General features: G+C 41.6%; 1 protein-coding gene across 4 annotated transcripts in view; it reads right to left on the bottom strand.

The window, feature by feature from the left end:
• The window catches only part of CAB39L (calcium binding protein 39 like), a 91500-nt gene that overhangs the window by 12231 nt on the left and 60909 nt on the right, over window positions 1-18360 (bottom strand). For 3 of the 4 annotated variants that reach the window (XM_018056744.1, XM_005687457.3, XM_018056746.1), the window contains 2 exons: window positions 13236-13295; window positions 9923-9988 (listed from right to left, as the gene is read on the bottom strand). In XM_018056744.1, the coding sequence (XP_017912233.1) occupies window positions 9923-9988; window positions 13236-13295 (126 nt within the window). The remainder of the gene's footprint in view (window positions 1-9922; window positions 9989-13235; window positions 13296-18360) is intronic. The other variant, XM_005687459.3, reaches the window with a different exon arrangement.

The following is an 18360-nucleotide window of genomic DNA, read 5'->3' as shown; positions in this document are numbered from 1 at the left end:
TCTGGGGACAATAATTCCTAAAATGCAGCATTACTCCACGTTATGAACTGCAGGTTTTTGTCCCTGTAAGTCTATATGTTGAAATCATAATCCCCAGCGCAATGGTATTAGGAGGTGGGGCCTTTGGCAGGTCAACAGGACATGAGGGTGGAGCCACCATGCATGGGTTTGGTGCTAATACACAAGAGACCCCGGGAGCTTTCTTGCTGCTGGCCCCTTGATCTCAGACTTCCTAGCATCCACACTGTGAGAAACAAATGTGCGTTCTTTAAGTCCCCCAGTCTTTGGTATTTTTGTTATAGCAGCCCAAACGGACTAAGACACTTCAAAACAAAATAAAAATGCCAAAAGCGGGAATAGTTGAAGACCCTCTGGCAGGAAATAGCTGAACTTTTATTTTCACCATAGTGGCAGCAAAACTAAGACTCAGTGCAGCGAAATAAACAAATAAAAATATTTTTTAACAACCCAAAACAAAACCCACTGTGACTGGACTCATTGCTACTCTATCCCTCTCTCCACTACCTCACTTATTTTTTCTCATTCTTCTGCTTCTGTGGCATAACTCCCCTTGCGCCAATTTTCCCCCAGCTTTAGCAAGGTGTAATTGACAAAACTGTATACATTTAAAGTGTACATCATGAAGATTTGATACGAGCACATACTGTGAAATATTTACCACAATCAATTGAATTAACACATCCATCACCTCATGTAGTTACCCTTTCCTCCTTTTGTGGTGAGACTAGTTAAGATCTACTCTCAGCAACTTTCAAGCATACACTACAATATTACTATGAATTTTTTTTTTTGGCTGTAAGTGTGGCATGTGAGATCACAGTTCCTTGCCAGGGATGAAACCTGGACCCCTTACGTTGAAAACTTGGGGTCCTAACCACTGGACTACAAGGGAAGTCCTACAATACAGTATTAATAACTATAGCCATCATGCTGTACATTAGATCTTCAGAATTCATTCACCTTATACCCAGAAGCTTGTACCCTTTGACCCACATCTCCCATCCCCCTGCCCCTCACCCTATAACCACCATTCTACCTTCTGTTTCTATAGCTCAACCTCAACTTTTCTCCCAGCTGACTCTCCCCTCCTGCCTTTGTGCTCTTTGCTTTCTCCTAGTTGTATTTACTCTGCTTTGCAGAACAGAGTTACTGGTAAACTTATTTAGAATACAAGCTTCACAAGGGCATGTATCAAATCCTGCTCACATCAGTAGCCTTGACAACTTGTGTGAGGTGTGTGGATACTGTTGGGGAAATAAAGGCCAAACAACACAGAATCCTCTCCACAAAGTGTAAAAAGAAAGAAAGCAGTTTTATTACTGAATACGTGTATCCAGAGCATGACGCTATAGGCACTCTACACAGAAGACATTACAAAGACATACAATCCTGCCTCATTTATACAGGCAAACAGTTATAATCCAGTACATACATATATGCTCAAGATGAAAGATAACTGGTCACTCCCCTTTAAGAGACCTTCCCTGGTGGCTCAGACAGTAAAGAGTCTGCCTGCAATTTAGGAGACCGGAGTTTGATCCCTGGGTCGGGAAGATTCCCCTGGAGAAGGAAATGGCAACCCGCTCCGGTATTCTTGCCTGGAAAATCCCATGGACCGAGGAGCCTGGCGGGCTACATACAGTCCATGGGGTCACAAAGAGTCAGACACGACTGAGCGACCTCACTTTCCTTTCTTTCCCCTATAAGAGGGCTTGACAGCACCTTTTCATAGTCCACTCTGAATTCACCCAGCCATGGAAGTAGCCATTTGTTTTACCTAGCTGCTTTTATCCACTAATGAAGACGATAATAAACCTTCTTATCGCTCTGACAAGCAAATGGTTACAGCTCGGAGAGCAGGACCAAGGTTAAACTCTCCTGTGATGGAGAGGCAGGAGTGCTGTCTTCCTAGATGTTCACATTCCAGGGGGACGGCTCCCAGACGCTCAAAACAATTATGCTAGGTTGTAAAACTGACAAGAAGCTTCTGAAGATATACATACAGATATGCACACACATATATTCATCTGCACATATACCCACACTTAGGGGTTCCCCTGGTGTCTCAGTGGTGAAGAATCTGCCTGCAGTGCAGGAGATGCAGGTTCCATCCCTGGCTTGGGAAGATACTCTGGAGAGGGAATGGCAACGCACTCCAGTATTCTTGCTGGAGAATTCCATGGACAGAGGAGCCTGGCGGGCTACGTAGCCTGGCTACAGTCTATGGCGTCACACAGAGTCAGATACAACTGAAGCCACTGAGCACGCACACACACACACATATATGAATATATAGCTTCTGTGTAACTAAAAATTCTATGTAGATACATATTTATTTAAATATAATATGTATAATATATACACATATATCATATACTCCTACACATATATCATATACTCCTACACATATCAAAAGGTCTTTTGACCACAGAGAAATTTCATTTAAAAAATTTAAAATTTGTGCACACACATATTCAATGAAAATTTATTGTAGTGATATTTATGAGTTAAGTTCAGGTAAACCACTTCAATTTTTATTACATGGGGATGCCTACATATAAATTCTATCAATCTATCCTCCTTATATAATTTCACTACTTTTCAGAAGCAAGCAATTGTGTTAAACCACTTGGCCAAAAACACTGAGTCTTTTAGTCGTTAGATATTAGTCTATTCATTAATACTGATAGTAAAAGTGTTCCATTTCATAATAATACAAAGCATTATAAAGAAATACTGTACTAAGTAAATGGCAAAAGATTCATATTTCTGTTTCTTTAAATTTCATATTACAGGCTTAATAGCACACAGTGAAACCATGTAGAAATAATAAGAGTTTTAAAAATAAAAACTTTATATTTTAATAAAATTCATCAGTTCAGTTCAGTTGCTCAGTTGTGTCCGACTCTTTGTGACCCCATGAATCGCAGCACACCAGGCCTCCCTGTCCATCACCAACTCCCAGAGTTCACTCAGACTCGCGTCCATCGAGTCAGTGATGCCATCCAGCCATCTCATCCTCTGTCGTCCCCTTCTCCTCCTGCCCCTAATCCCTCCCAGCATCAGTCTTTTCCAATGAGTCAACTCTTCGCATGAGGTGGCCAAAGTATTGGAGTTTCAGCTTTAGCATCATTCCTTCCAAAGAAATCCCAGGGCTGATCTCCTTCAGAATGGACTGGTTGGATCTCCTTGCAGTCCAAGGAACTCTCAAGAGTCTTCTCCAACACCACAGTTCAAAAGCATCAATTCTTCGGCGCTCAGCCTTATTCACAGTCCAAACCTCACATCCATAAATGACCACAGGAAAAACCATAGCCTTGACTAGATGGACCTTAGTCAGCAAAGTAATGTCTCTGCTTTTGAATATACTATCTAGGTTGGTCATAGCTTTTATTCCAAGGAGTAAGCGTCTTTTAATTTCATGGCTGCAATCACCATCTGCAGTGATTTTGGAGCCCAGAAAAATAAAGTCTGACACTGTTTCCACTGTTTCCCCATCTATTTCCCATGAAGTGATGGGACCGGATGCCATGATCTTCGTTTTCTGAATGTTGAGCTTTAAGCCAACTTTTTCACTCTCCACTTTCACTTTCATCAAGAGGCTTTTTAGCTCCTCTTCACTTTCTGCCATAAGGGTGGTGTCATCTGCATATCTGAGGTTATTGATGTTTCTCCCGGCAATCTTGATTCCAGCTTGTGTTTCTTCCAGTCCAGCGTTTCTCATAGAAGTTAAATAAGCAGGGTGACAATATACAGCCTTGACATTCTCCTTTTCCTATTTGGAACCAGTCTGTTGTTCCATGTCCAGTTCTAACGGCTGCTTCCTGATCTGCATACAGATTTCTCAAGAGGCAGGTAAGTGGTCTGGTATTCCCATCTCTTTCAGAATTTTCCACAGTTTATTGTGATCCACACAGTCAAAGGCTTTGGCGTAGTCAATAAAGCAGAAATAGATGTTTTTGATCTAGCGGATGTTGGCAATTTGACCTCTGGTTCCTCTGCCTTTTCTAAAACCAGCTTGAGCATCAGGAAGTTCACGGTTCACATATTGCTGAAGTCTGGCTTGGAGAATTTTGAGCATTACTTTACTAGCGTGTGAGATGAGTGCAATTGTGCAGTAGTTTGAGCATTCTTTGGCACTGCCTTTCTTTGGGATTGGAATGAAAACTGACCTTTTCCAGTCCTGTGGCCACTGCTGAGTTTTCCAAATTTGTTGGCATATTGAGGGCAGCACTTTCACAGCATCATCTTTTAGGATTTGAAACAGCTCAACTGGAATTCCATCACCTCCACTAGCTTTGTTCATAGCGATGCTTTCCAAGGCCCACTTGACTTCACATTCCAGGATGTCTGGCTCTAGATGAGTGATCACACCATCGTGATTATCTGGGTCGTGAAGATCTTTTTTGTACAGTTCTTCTGTGTATTCTTGCCACCTCTTCTTAATATCTTCTGCTTCTATTAGGTCCAGACCATTTCTGTCCTTTATCGAGCCCATCTTTGCATGAAATGTTCCCTTGGTATCTCTAATTTTCTTGAAGAGATCTCTAGTCTTTCCCATTCTGTTCTTTTCCTCTATCTTTGCATTGATCGCTGAAGAAGGCTTTATCTCTTCTTGCTATTCTCTGGAACTCTGCATTCAGACGCTTATATCAGAGCCATCCCCAAATCCAAAATTCCACCAAGCTTCTTCTGAATTATAATCTTTCCTGCTAGTAATTAAATACCAGGCCTCTGAAGAAGATAAGAAATAAATCCTAAGCTGTGTCACCTGAGTGAAAGGAATTTCTCTGTTAATTTCTTTTTATTGACACCAAGAATCTAAGCACCTCAAGATAGTTCAAAAAATTTAGAATATGATTAACAATAAGCAGCAGGTAGCAAATACTTTGGAATCAGAAAATAGCCTAGTTTTCAGTCTATTACTTACATGGTACTGTGAGTAAATACACTTACAATAATCTAACCTCTCTTGTTTTCTAAAATTATGAAATATCACAAAATACTACAGAATCCAGAGATATAAACATTGTTACATCAAAACAGGACACACTGCTACCACAGATCTAATTTCCCAAAGGAAAACCCACCAGCGCATGGGGGAATTCTCCAGAACCATGTTCTTCGGTTGAAGACAAGAGCAAACAATATTTAAGGAGTTCATTCCTTGAATAGAGTGATACAAGACCATCTAAGCAATACCTTTACCTAGAATCTAGCATTCAAAAAGGATATCTTCAATAACGATTTGAACAATTTTTGCATTCTTGATATGCTTTATCTGCCTTTTACCAGTGCTTTTCAATGTCTGACCAATGCTCGGTTTTACTACGTTGTAAGTCAAATATTGGTGAGAGAGTCAGCTGTAAAGGATTTTAGGCAGAAATGGTGGCTCATGTAGTATGTGTGGGTGGATTAACAATGAACAAGAAAGAGACCTTGTGAGTGGGCTGGGGCATCTGTAAATAAGCAGGTAACAATCAGTTTGAAAGGAAAGAGCTTTTTTTTTTTTTAATGCCTTTGTTTGCTGTGCCAGGTCTTGTGTGGCATGCAGGATATTTAGTTGCAGCATGTGGGAACGAGCTCTCTGACCCAGGCATCGAACCTGCACCACCTGCATTGAAAGGCAAAGTCTTAACCACTGGACAACAAGGGAAGTTCCGAAAAGGGGAGAGTTTAAAGGAGACTTTCTATACCAGATACTGTACAAAGTCAGATGCTCTTTGCCAGAGTCACTGGGAACAGTGCTGAGGTCTTCAACTGCAGAACCATGGAAAAAGAGGAAGAGAAGCTGGATGATGGAGAGCAGGGTGGTGAGAAATGTGTCTTTCTCACCTTTGTTACCCACCAAATGTATATTATGGGTTGTACTAATCATACATCTACTGGGTGAAGAGGCTTGGATTTTTAAATGCAAATGCATCCTGGTAGGAAAAAGTCTAACTCATACACGTGTGTGTGTGTGATCAGTCACTCAGTCGTGTCCAACTCTTTGTGGCCCCACAGAGTATAGCCCACCAGGCTCCTCTGTCCATGGGATTTCCCAGGCAAGAACACTGGAGTGGGTTGCCATTTCCTTCTCCAGGGGATCTTCCTGACCCAGGGATCAAACCCAGTGCAGTTCAGTCTCTCAGTCATGTCCAACTCTTTGCATCCCCATGGACTGCAGCACACCAGGCCTCCCTGTCCCTCACCAACTCCCAAAGCTTGCTCAAACTCATGTTCATTGAGTCGGTGACACCATCCAACCATCTCATTCTCCATCATCCCCTTCTCCTCCTGCCTTCAGTCTTTTCCAGCATCAGGGGCTTTACCAAGGAAGTCAGTTCTTTGCATCATGTGGCCAAAGTATTGGAGTTTCAGCTTCAGCATCAGTCCTTCCAGTGAATATTCAGGACTGATTTCCTTTAGCATACATTGGTTTGATCTCCTTGCAGTCCAAGGGGCTCTCAAGAGTCTTCTCCAACACCATAGTTCAAAAGCATCAATTCTTTGGCACTCAGCTTTCTTTATAGTCCAACTCTCACATCCATACATGACCGCTGGAAAAATCATAGCCTTGACTAGATGGGCCTTTGTTGGCAAAGTAATGTCTGTGCTTTTTACTATGCTGTGTAGGTTGGTCATAGCTTTTCTTCCAAGGAGCAAGCTTCTTTCAATTTCATCTGCAATGATTTTGGAGCCCCCCCAAAATAAAGTTTCTCACTGTTTCCACTGTTCCCACTGTTTCCCCATCTATTTGCCATGAAGTGATGGGACTGGCTGCCATGATCTTAGTTTTTTGAATGTTGAGTTTGAAGCCAGCTTTTTCACTCTCCTCTTCCACTTTCATCAAGAGGCTTTTTAGTTCTTCTTTGCTTTCTGCCATAAGGGTGAATAATCTGTATATTTGAGGTTATTGATATTTCTCCTGGCAATCTTGCTTCCAACTTGTGCTTCTTCCAGCCCAGCGTTTCTCATGATGTACTCTGCATATAAATTAAATAAGCAGGGTGACAATATACAGCCTTGACATACTTCTTTTCCAATTTGGAACCAGTCTGTTGTTCCATGTCCAGTTCTAACTGTTGCTTCTTGACCTGCATACAGATTTCTCAGGAGGCAGGTAAGTGGTCTGGTATTCCCATCTCTTGAAGAATTTTCCACAGTTTGTTGTGATCCACACAGTCAAAGGCTTTGGCATAGTCAATAAAGCAAAAATAGATGTTTTTCTGGAACTCTCTTGCTTTTTTGATGACCGATGGATGTTGGCAATTTGGTCTCTGGTTCCTCTGCCTTTTCTAACTCCAGCTTCAATATCTGGAAGTTTACAGTTCACATACTGTTGAAGCCTGGCTTAGAGAATTTTGAGCATTACTTCGCTAGCTTGTGAGATGACTACAATTGTGCGGTAGTTTGAACATTCTTTGGTATTGCCCTTCTTTGGAATTGGAATGAAAACTGACCTTTTCCAGTCCTGTGGCCACTGCTGACTTTTCCAAATTTGCTGGTATATGGAGTGCAGCACTTTCACAGCATCATCTTTTAGGAGTTGAAACAGCTCAACTGAAATTTCATCACCTCCATTAGCTTTGTTCATGCATATCCTGCTGTGGCAGGCAGCGTCTTTACCACTGAGCCACCTGGGAAGCCCTCTAACTCATACCCTAGTCCCAATTATTTATTTAGAATAGATCAGTGCCTTCCAGAGACTGAACTCTGGGGACAATGATGAAGAATATTTATTAATGAAATTTACTTCAATTTTCTTTAGAAAATATATCCAGCCCTTACCATTTGATGGGTTCTGCTCTAACCATTTTACAAATATTAACAAGGGAACAGGACCAGGTGGGGTTGAAAACATCCTGAGAAGAGAATGAGGGCACATGCATTTGACGGGATGACAGGACAGTGGGAAAGAAAAGCAGGAAGAAGTCCAAGAAGGGAGATATCTGGGTAAAAAAAAAGTCAGCTTTATAACTTTGCCTAAAGCCCTAGAGACTGTCAATCTCAGAAAAATCTGCCACAAGTTCTCATCACTGTGGGAATTGGTGCGAGGATCAACTCTAAGCCCATGACCCCAGCTTTCTTGATCCAAATTTGTTCAAGCATCTTAGTTCACATCAACCTCTCTACTTTGGTCCAGTATCTGACAGATGCCCATTAAAAAGAGGAAGGACTTGGAAAATTCATGAGAGATTAGCTGCACATTGGCCCTTTAGAGCACTGTCACCTCTGTTTCCTGTTCCAAAGTCCTCCACCTCTGCAACACAGAGTTTCCCTGGCTTGACTCTTTCAGTACATGGCTATGCCAACAGGATGTACTCTCATCTTTGACTGCTTCTTTTTAAAAAAATATTTCTAATTAATTTATTTATTTGCTGCATAGGGTCTTAGTTATGTCGTGCAAGATCTCTCACTGTGGCACACTGACCCTAGGTATGGAGTGTGGGCTCAGTACTTGCAGGCGTGCAGGCTTAGTTGCTCCAAGGCATGCGGGATCTTAGTTCCCTGACCAGGGATTGAACCCATGTCCCCTGTACTTCGAGATGGATTCTTAACCACTGGACCTGCCAGGGAAGCCCCTTCAACTGCTTTTAACAAGCTTTCTGGACATGGGAGAACACAGCATTGATGGCCTTTGCCTGAAGTCCCCTGATCTCCCCCTCAATGGGTAAAGCTGGAGCAGCGAGGGCGCAGGTACAGGGGAGCACGATCAAGGCCGACACAGCCACGGGGACAGTGAACTGACAAATGAGTGCTACAAGGCAGATTTAATTTATTGCTTTAGCTTAAAACTGCATCCAACATTTAGAAACAAGCGTACTGTTCTATAATGTCAATATGCAAAAACAATATATTTTAGAAATAATATATAGAATATGAATATGTAATAATATATATGAGCGTAAAACTGTATCCAACATTTAGAAACAAATGCACTGTTCTATAATATAAAAATAATATATTTTAGAAATAATAAATAAAATAATAATATAAAATAATATTGAGTAAGCTCAAGCATCATATAAACGGCTTGACAAAAGACATCAAATTATTATCTGCCAAAAACCTTCTTTTGAAGCTCTGAGTAGGATCTGAAGGGCAGAGATACAGTTCCAGCCAATGCCCACTCCCTCAGGAGCTGTCCCTCTTCATGCGGGCAAAAGGACTGCCTCCAGGCACCTCTCCACTGAGGAAGGGGAGATCCCTCATAGACGGATGTGGCTCTACTCTGCTGGGTCCCTGTCTGATGAGGGACAGGCATTTCTACAGGCATTTCGTTGGACAGAATCTCATATCACAAATGCTATTTGGTTACATACAAACACAGACTCCTCATCCTGTGCTTACGCTGTACTTAATACTTTTACTGTTACTTCCCAAAAGTATTTGAAGCAGGGCACTTAGCTTGTTTTGCTACAAAGTACTGTCAACATGTGCTTCCCTGGTGGCTCAGATGGTAAGGAATCTACCTGCAATAAAGGAGACCCGGGTTCCATCTCTGAGTGAAGATCCCCTGCAGAAAGAAATGGCAACCCACGCCAGTATTCCTGCCTGGAGAATTCCATGGACAGAGGAGCCTGGCTACATGGGGTCACAAAGAGTCAGACACGGCTGAGTGACCAATACACACAGCCATAATATAGAAAATACTTCTCAAGTTATGAAAAAAAGAGAATAATTTTTCTGTGTTTCCTTGCCCACTATTTTTTGGTTTGTTTTTTGGTGGTGCTGAATGGCTTGAGGGATCTTAGTTCCCTGATCAGAGATCAAACACCTGACCTCTGCAGTGGAAGCTCAGAGTCCTAACCACTGGACCACCAGAGAATTTCCTACTTGTCCACTATTAAACCAGTCATTTAGGAACAAGAATGTCAACTTCTGGAGACTCTAACCTAAAGAAATTTGACATTACCTTCAAAGATTGTCTCTTAGTCACATAATTCTCAGACTGAAGCAGTTTCTCATAGTCTTCAAAAATCTAATGAAAAGAAAACAAATATTAAGAATGTAAACCCAGCAGTGATTTCTCTGCATTAAGTCTGTTTGCTTCAGAAGTAAATCCCCAGTCCTTCAGCCCAGCCCAGCGGTTGTGCTGTGTATCTCTGGGCGGATTGCCTTTGTCCACTGGGAGGCTTCCCCGTTTCTCCATCCTCACTTACTCATAGAGATACTGGAGGACGAGGAGGCGGGTGATACCAGAGACATGCTTCCCTCTGTTCTGCAAATTAGAAATTGAGTAGAAAAATGGAGTAACTGAGTCCTCCCAATAGATCACTTTGACTAAAACATCTATTTTATTTTTGGCTGTGTGGGGTCTTTTGTTGCTGTGCATGGGCTCAGTAGTGTCGGTGCATGGGTTTGATTGCCCCTCAGATGTGGGATCTTCCCAGACCAGGGATGGAACCCATATTCCCTGCATGGGCAGGCAGATTCTTAACTCTAGAACACCAGGGAAGTCCTGAAGAAAGCATCTATTAACTCATCTAATAAGCTGCAGGATAACTCATCTTATGCCATTTTTAAAGAAATGCATCTATGTAGTCTTGCTGGTAGCTATTAGTCTTTGGATAATTTGAGAAAGTGAAGAAGAACTAAAGAGCTTCTTGATGAAAGTGAAAGAGGAGAGTGAAAAAGTTGGCTTGAAGCTCAACATTCAGAAAACAAAGATCATGGCACCCAGTCCCATTGCTTCATGGGAAATAGATGGGGAAACAATGGAAACAGTGGCTGACTTTATTTTTCTGGGCTCCAAAATCACTGCAGATGGTGATTGCAGCCATGAAATTAAAAGACACTTACTCCTTGGAAGGAAAGTTATGACCAACCTGGACAGCATATTGAAAAGCAGAGACATTACTTTGTCAACAAAGGTCTGTCTAGTCAAGGCTATGGTTTTTCCAGTGGTCATGTATGGATGTGAGAGTTGGACTATAAAGAAAGCTGAATACCGAAGAATTGATGCTTTTGAACTGTGGTGTTAGAGAAGACTCTTGAGAGCCCCTGGGACTGCAAGGAGATCCAACCAGTCCATCCTAAAGGAGATCAGTCCTGGGTGTTCACTGGAAGTACTGATGTTGAAGCTGAAACTCCAATACTCTGGCCACCTGATGCGAAGACCTGACTCATTGGGAAAGACCCTGATGCTGGGAAAGATTGAGGGCAGGAGGAGAAGGGGACGACAGAGGATGAGATGGTTGGATGGCATCACCGACTCAATGGACATAGGTTTGGGTAGACTCTGGCAGTTGGGGATGGACAGGGAGGCCTGGCGTGCTGCGGTTCATGGGGTCGCAAAGAGTCGGACACGACTGAGAGACTGAACTGAACTGAACTGAATGCTGTTTCTATTGCCAATACACTTAGCAAAAGCATAGCAGCTCTTGGTTGGGTATGCTTATTCAATGTTCATTTAACACCACCAAATATATGGTACTGAGTTAGGTATTAGGGATGTAAGTAATCATGATAAAAATTAATCCATGGTGCTATCCCAAAAACCTTAAATTTTGTCAAATTCCTACAACAACCCTATGAAGTAGCTATTATTAATATCCTCATTTTTTAGCAGGCACAATAACTTGTCCAGAATCATAATTAGTAAGAGATACAGCAGGATTCTGCAGCAAAGCAACTGGACATAAATCTGTACTGCATTCTGAACCCCTGTGTTTGACAGATAAGATTCCTGCCTCCCAGGGAGCTTATGAGCCAGACAGAAAGGTATAAAGACACACCATAATAATATTAGACAATGTGGGAAACGTGTGAGAAAGAAGGAGAATGGGAGGGGGAGAGAGAGAGACAGTGTGTGTGTGTTTGTGTGTGTTTGGGGGTGAGGGGGTTAGGGTGTATGTTAGGGAAAGCTTCCTAGAAGAGTTACATGATGAAACCAAGCAGGACCCTGCGGGCAATCCCGGGGATGTACCTTCCCGAGTCTCCCACTTCTTGTTTCTAGGAAATGTTTACCCTCCAAGGCCCAGATTCCAAAGAGCAAATTTAATCAGAGAAGTGAGAAAATGCAGAAACAAAGGACAACAGTCAAGAAGACAAAACAGTAATAGTTTAGCCAAAAACAAAGTCAGGGATCTTCAGTTCCTCCATAAAGTCTATAGATAATATCCTGAGTCATATCCTTGAGTTGTTTAAGAGAGACTGAAATCCCCACCAGGTGGAAGAAGTTAACTGTATACTGACCACAAGTATGAAGACCTCATACTGGTTGAAACGAAAGGGTTGATAATGTTAACCCCTGATATACCACCTTGTCACCTTACTACCAACCAGTTAGAAGATGGTCCACTCACAACCCTCACCTCTTCCTGGAAAACTATTCAGGATTTGAGTCTATTGAGCATTTATTGCCTTGCAGTAAATGCTGGACTTTCCTTCACCACAACCCGGTGTCAGCAGACTGGCTTTGCTGCATGCTGGGTAAGTTTGGTCAGTAACAATGGTAGCTGATTATCAGAAGGATGAGATGGATTCACCCTTAGAGAAGGGAGCTGGAAGACAGATGTATATTTTGGTATTTCTACTAGTCAGTGAATCTAGTTATCAACCACGTAAAAGGATTCATTTTATTAAGGGTGGGGTGCCCTATATGGCTTAGACGGTAAAGCCTCTGGTGCAATGCAGGAGACCTGGGTTCGATCCCTGGGTCAGGCAGATTCCCCTGGAGAAGTGAATGGCAACCCGCTCCAGTATTCTGGGTCTTCCCAGGTGGCACTAGTGGTAAAGAACCCACCTGCCAATTCAGGAGACGTAAGACATGGGTTCGATCCCTGGGTGGGAAGATCCCCTGGAGAAGGGCATGGCAACCCACTCCAGTATTCCTGCCTGGAGAATCCCATGGAGAGAGGAGCCTGGTGGGCTATAATGGGGTTGCACAGAGTCGGACACAACTGAAGGGACTTGGCACATACATATACACTGCCTCTTAAGGGCAACATGGATGCTCTTAAGTCAAGGTCAAAGTGAGCTGGTGCTAGTTGTTTCCTGGAGCTCCAGAGCACAACAGAAAGAGATAAGAAAAACAAGGATGCCCTGATCTCCTGCTATCCTCTATTTTTCATAGTTTCTTAATGATCTGACTTCCGGGTAATAAACCAAGGGGGTGGATGGTTGGTTTCAACTTCTCTCATAAATAGAAGTAAGGGCTAAGAGATCTAAGAAGGAGAGAGAGAAAGGAAGAAGGAGATAGAGACTTAAAAATGACTTCTACTTACAGTGTCATAATTTTGTTCTAAGAAGTCTGCTACCAACACTTTATGTCTGGTTAGTAAATCCTAGAAAAAGAACAGTCAATGAAACAAAATTATTATAGGTAATAAATTTTAAAAATCTATTCTTTTCTTCTAAGATTTTCTAAGTCAATTAATTTGAAGCACAACAATTTCAGAATATTTTCATTTACATCCCAGAATTATTTCCATTTCTTAGTTTAAGGTGTGAAATACAATTTGTTTCATGGTAAAAACAACAAAGAGTGCTTTAAATTCATCATTGTTAGATTACAGAAATAATTTAACTAGTGAAACAAATGTCACCAAAGAGACAAGCTTACATTATATTTCTTCAAGCCCATAACTATACATTGTAAATATGATACAATAAATATTCAAATAAAGCTTATGATGATCTTTTAAAATATCATTAACAACTATTAAAAGCAAAAACTCTGAATGGACTAAAACCATGTCTCACAAGGTAACAGATTTTCAATGATTGACCTTTAGTTTTCTTCTTGATCACTTTTGAAATGGAGGTGCCCCCTGGAAAATCCCATGGATGGAGGAGCCTGGTAGGCTGCAGTCCATGGGGTCGCTAAGAGTCGGACACGACTGAGCGACTTCACTTTCACTTTTTACTTTCATGCATTGGAGAAGGAAATAGCAACCCACTGCAGTATTCTTGCCTAGAGAATCCCAGGGATGGGGGAGCCTGGTGGGCTGCCATCTATGGGGTCGCACAGAATCGGACACGACTGAAGCGATTTAGCAGCAGCAGCAGCAGCAGGATTCTCGGAAGCACAAGAACGACATTTAAAAAACTATGTTTATTTTACTTATTTATTTGGCTGCACTGGGTCTTAGTTGTGGCACGTGAGATCTCTAGTGGCAGCATTCAAACTCTTAGTTATGGCATGTGGGATCTATTTCCCTGACCAGGGATAGAATCTGGGCCCCTGCATTGGGAGCGTGGAGTCTCAGCCACTGGACAGCCAGGGAAGTCCCACAAGAATGACATTTATCTCAGCATTGTCCTAATCCTGCGCTTGGGTTAGTGGGCTGTGAAGTGTTGTGCAGTTACTAAGTAGCACAATGCACCCTTTCAAAGTTGAGGACAAGTAGCCTGATCTAATTATAGACCTAACTCCCTGGAAACTGAACAAAAGCATAAAGGAACGTTTGATTGGAAATTCACACCTAAATTATAACCTTAAGTCACCTTGATGTCAAAAGAAAACAAGCCCCAGCTAATCCTCTTAATATGCTTAAAGGCTAAATGCCTTGCCTAGGTACTATACAGAATTTAATTAAAAACAACATGAATTTTCAAGTTTTCCAAAATAAACTCTTATGCTTTAATACATATTTAATTAAAACTTTTAATTTAATTAAAAGTATATACAAGATACACAACATAACCTCACAGAGAAAAAGAAGGCAGCTGCAACGGTAAAACTCACTTCTTTTTAAAACAATTTTTTGAATTGGAGGATAATGGCTTTACAATATTGCGCTGGTTTCTGCCATACATCAACATGAATCAGTCACAGGTATACATACGTCCCCTCTCTCCTGAACCTCCCTCCCATTTCCCCATCCCATCCCATCCCACCCCTCCAGGTTGCCACTGAGTCCTGGGTTGTAAAACCCACTTATTTTTATTTCAATAAAAGGTAAAATATTTAAAGTACTTTGCACTACAGTTTTCTTCTTTAAAATTTTTATTGGCATATAATTGATTTACAGTGTTGTGTCAGTTTCTGCTGTACAGCAGAGTGAATCAGTTATATATGTACACATATATCCACTCTCTGATTCTTTTCCCACATAGGTCTTTACAGAGTATTGAGTAGAGTTCCCTGTGATATACGGTAGGTCCTCATCAGTTTGTACTACAATTTTCAAGCCCCCAAATAATGAAACTGGCTATTAACTTCATTTCCTATTACTTATCGTCACAACTTGTTTGACCACTGGACCTATCAATGGAGACACGTACTTGTTTCCCCCGGAGAACGTAACAGCACGGTTCTGGAACTGGGATTCTAAAATGGGAAAACCCTCTAAGGAATTCATCCCAGTCAAAATTCAAACTGGTTGCTACATCAGGGACCCCCTAGTTCCACAGCATCCTTTTGGAGTCCCTAGTCTTTTTCTAAGTGGATATTTGGAATGCTCAGTTTTCAGGTCCCCAATCTCCTGAGCGTTACTAGTGGTTTTCTGAGCTGACTCAGGTTAGAAAGGTCTCCGCATGGGCTGCAGCAGGCACTCTGGATGGCTGCACCCATGGAGCTCTGCATCTGTGATGCCAGCCATCAGCCTTGAGTACAAGGATCACAGTCTGCCGTGGCCTCAGCCCCTACACCTGCAACGACGGTGACACCGGAGAGAGTACCTGGCGGGTAAGCGCTGCCTGCGGAGGGTTTCCGTTCGCCCTACATTAGTGTTGCACAAAGAAAGAGGAATAAGGAGGGCTTCTGTGGGCAGCGGCTCCTTCAAATTCTAAGGGAAAAAATAACTTTAAAATCCAACAATAGAATATGTAATAGGGTAGGGAAAAACTCCTCCAGCACAAATGTGTGTGGTTAGAGACAATAAGTGAGTGTGCACACATTATATATACATAGATATACCCTCACATTTATACACATAATAGTGCAAAACTGGAGGGACTGTACCATATCCAGGGCATCTTTCCACCCCAGGGACTGATCCCGGGGCTCCTGCATAGCAGGCAGATTCTTTACTGTCTGAGCCACCAGGGAAGCCCCACATACATATATGCGCGCTAAGTCGCTTCCGTTGTGTCCAATTCCGTGTGACCCCATGGACTGCAGCCTGCCTGGCTCCTCTGTCCATGGGATTCTCCAGGCAAGAATACTGGAGTGGGTTGCCATGCCCTCCTCCCGACCCAGGGATCAAACCTGTGTCTCTTACATCTCCTGCATTGGCAGGTAGGTACCTTACCACTAGCACCACCTGGGAAGCCCCCATATACACATATAGGGTGGGTCAAAACGTTCACTTGGATTTTTCTATAATATCTCATATATGTGTGTCTGTGCATATATATATTATATCATATTATTAATATAATAATATATTATTATTATATAATATTATTATATAATAATATATATTATATATACAGAGACACACATATATGAGATATTATAGAAAAATCCAAGTATTATATAATAATAATATATATATTATATATATTATATATATACACACATGTATATATACACAATACATAGACAAATACAGCTGTTGCATTATTAAAGATCAAAGAACTGAGTGGGAGAAAAAATAGCTAGGATTCTACCAAGAAAGGAAAAAGCCAGGAAATTGCCAAGAAAACTAAAATTCAAATTTTTAAAAATTTTAAAAATTTTAAAAAGTATTCAAAATAGTGTATTCTTTCATCCCACTTCCTAACAATTCTGTTTTGACAGGACTAGGTTCTGCATGGTCTAAGTCTTATGCTAAAAATTATCAATATTGGTATTTTAGTGAATTCTGCACAGCCTGGAAGAACTCGGGGTGAAATGACAGAGACATACATTCCATGGCAGGGACCCAAGATCACAGCAGCTCACAGCAGCTGCGTTTACTATGTGCTGGAGAGTGTGCTTTGCACTTTACATAGGTTATTTCTAATCTGCACAACTCTGCAGAAACGGGGATTATGTTCCTCATCTCACAGATGAAGAAAATGAAGCCCAAGGGTTAACTAACTTGCTCAAGGACATACAGCAAATCAGGTGCAGACAGAGATGGAATTCAAACCACTTTTTAGCATGTCAATTCCTAGGGGGGGTGGGCATGGAAGAGACTGTGGTTGTAAGGAATCTTTTTGGGGAATGGAAAATTTGCAGACAAGGCCATGAGAAAATATAATCCAATAATAGTAAAACATCAATAATTAAACCGAAGAACAGTCATCCTACAGGTCAAAAAAAAAAAAAAAAAAAAACAAAAGGCTAAGCCTAGGAAGTTAAAAACAAAAGCCCAAACCAGCCAAGCAATCAAGCTAACAAATCCCTTTGAAAGCAGTTACTTAAAAAAAAAAGCGGGACTTCCCTAGTGGCCTAGTGGATAAGAATCTGCCTGCCAATGCAGAGGACATGGGTTCGATCCCTGGTCCAGGAAGATCCCACATGCCTCGGAGTAACTAAGCCCATGTGCCACAACTACTGAGCCTCAGCTCTAGAAACTGTGCTCTTCAACAAGAGAAGCCACTCCAATGAGAAGCTCTCACACCGCGAGGAAGAGTAGCCCCCGCTAGCTGCAACTACAGAAAGCCTGCACACACGCAATGAAGGCACAGCGCAGCCAAAAATAAATTAATTAATTGATTTTTAAAGAGGGACTTGCATTCATTACATTATATTGACCGCAGCATTTTCGTAAAATGTAGAAAATTGGCATTTTCAATATCAGTAGCATACTAGGAAAGTTTATTTTTTTAAGGTTATTTAGATTCTCAGAGACATAAGTTCAACAAAACTGTTGTAATTTATCTTTGTGCTTCAATATTGTGGTGAAAGTTAAATTGGATCAATCATATGATATCAAGACATTATTATCACATTTGTTTATTCTATTAAATGTTGAAAAATCTTTGGGGAAATTTTCAGAAATAAATGCTGAATTGAATTTGCTTTTCTCCCCTTCATTAAAGCTGCTGTAGGTGTACAGCTATTTGTGAAGTCTTATCGATGGCTTTTCAAAAAAGGAACTAACTTGTTTCTGTGATGGCGAAGGGTCATCAGATAGAAAAGGGGGAAAAAAAAGGCACTACAGTACTTACTAATAGAGAACACCTGAATTATTTCAGCACAAATATTTGCTAGAAAGAAATGGAACGGTCCTTTGTGTTAAATGTCCTTTTTGTTTGACGCACCAAGGTCCCTCTTACCATGTGTTCCAGGATAGACTCCCAGGGGCTTCAACTGTAGCCACTGTACAACTGTTGTTTGGCCAGGTGAGACTTTTTATGTGCCCAGTTGCCTCATGTCATGTGGGATCTTCCCCAAACCAGGGTTGAACCAGAGTCCCCAGCATTGCAAGGTGGGTTGTTAATCACTAGACCACCAGGGAAGCCCCATGACAAGCA

Source organism: Capra hircus, chromosome 12 (genome assembly GCF_001704415.2).
Source record: "Capra hircus breed San Clemente chromosome 12, ASM170441v1, whole genome shotgun sequence".
Lineage (NCBI taxonomy): Eukaryota > Metazoa > Chordata > Mammalia > Artiodactyla > Bovidae > Capra > Capra hircus.
Note: the sequence above shows the minus strand (reverse complement) of the source record. Positions and strands in the feature narration are given on the sequence as shown.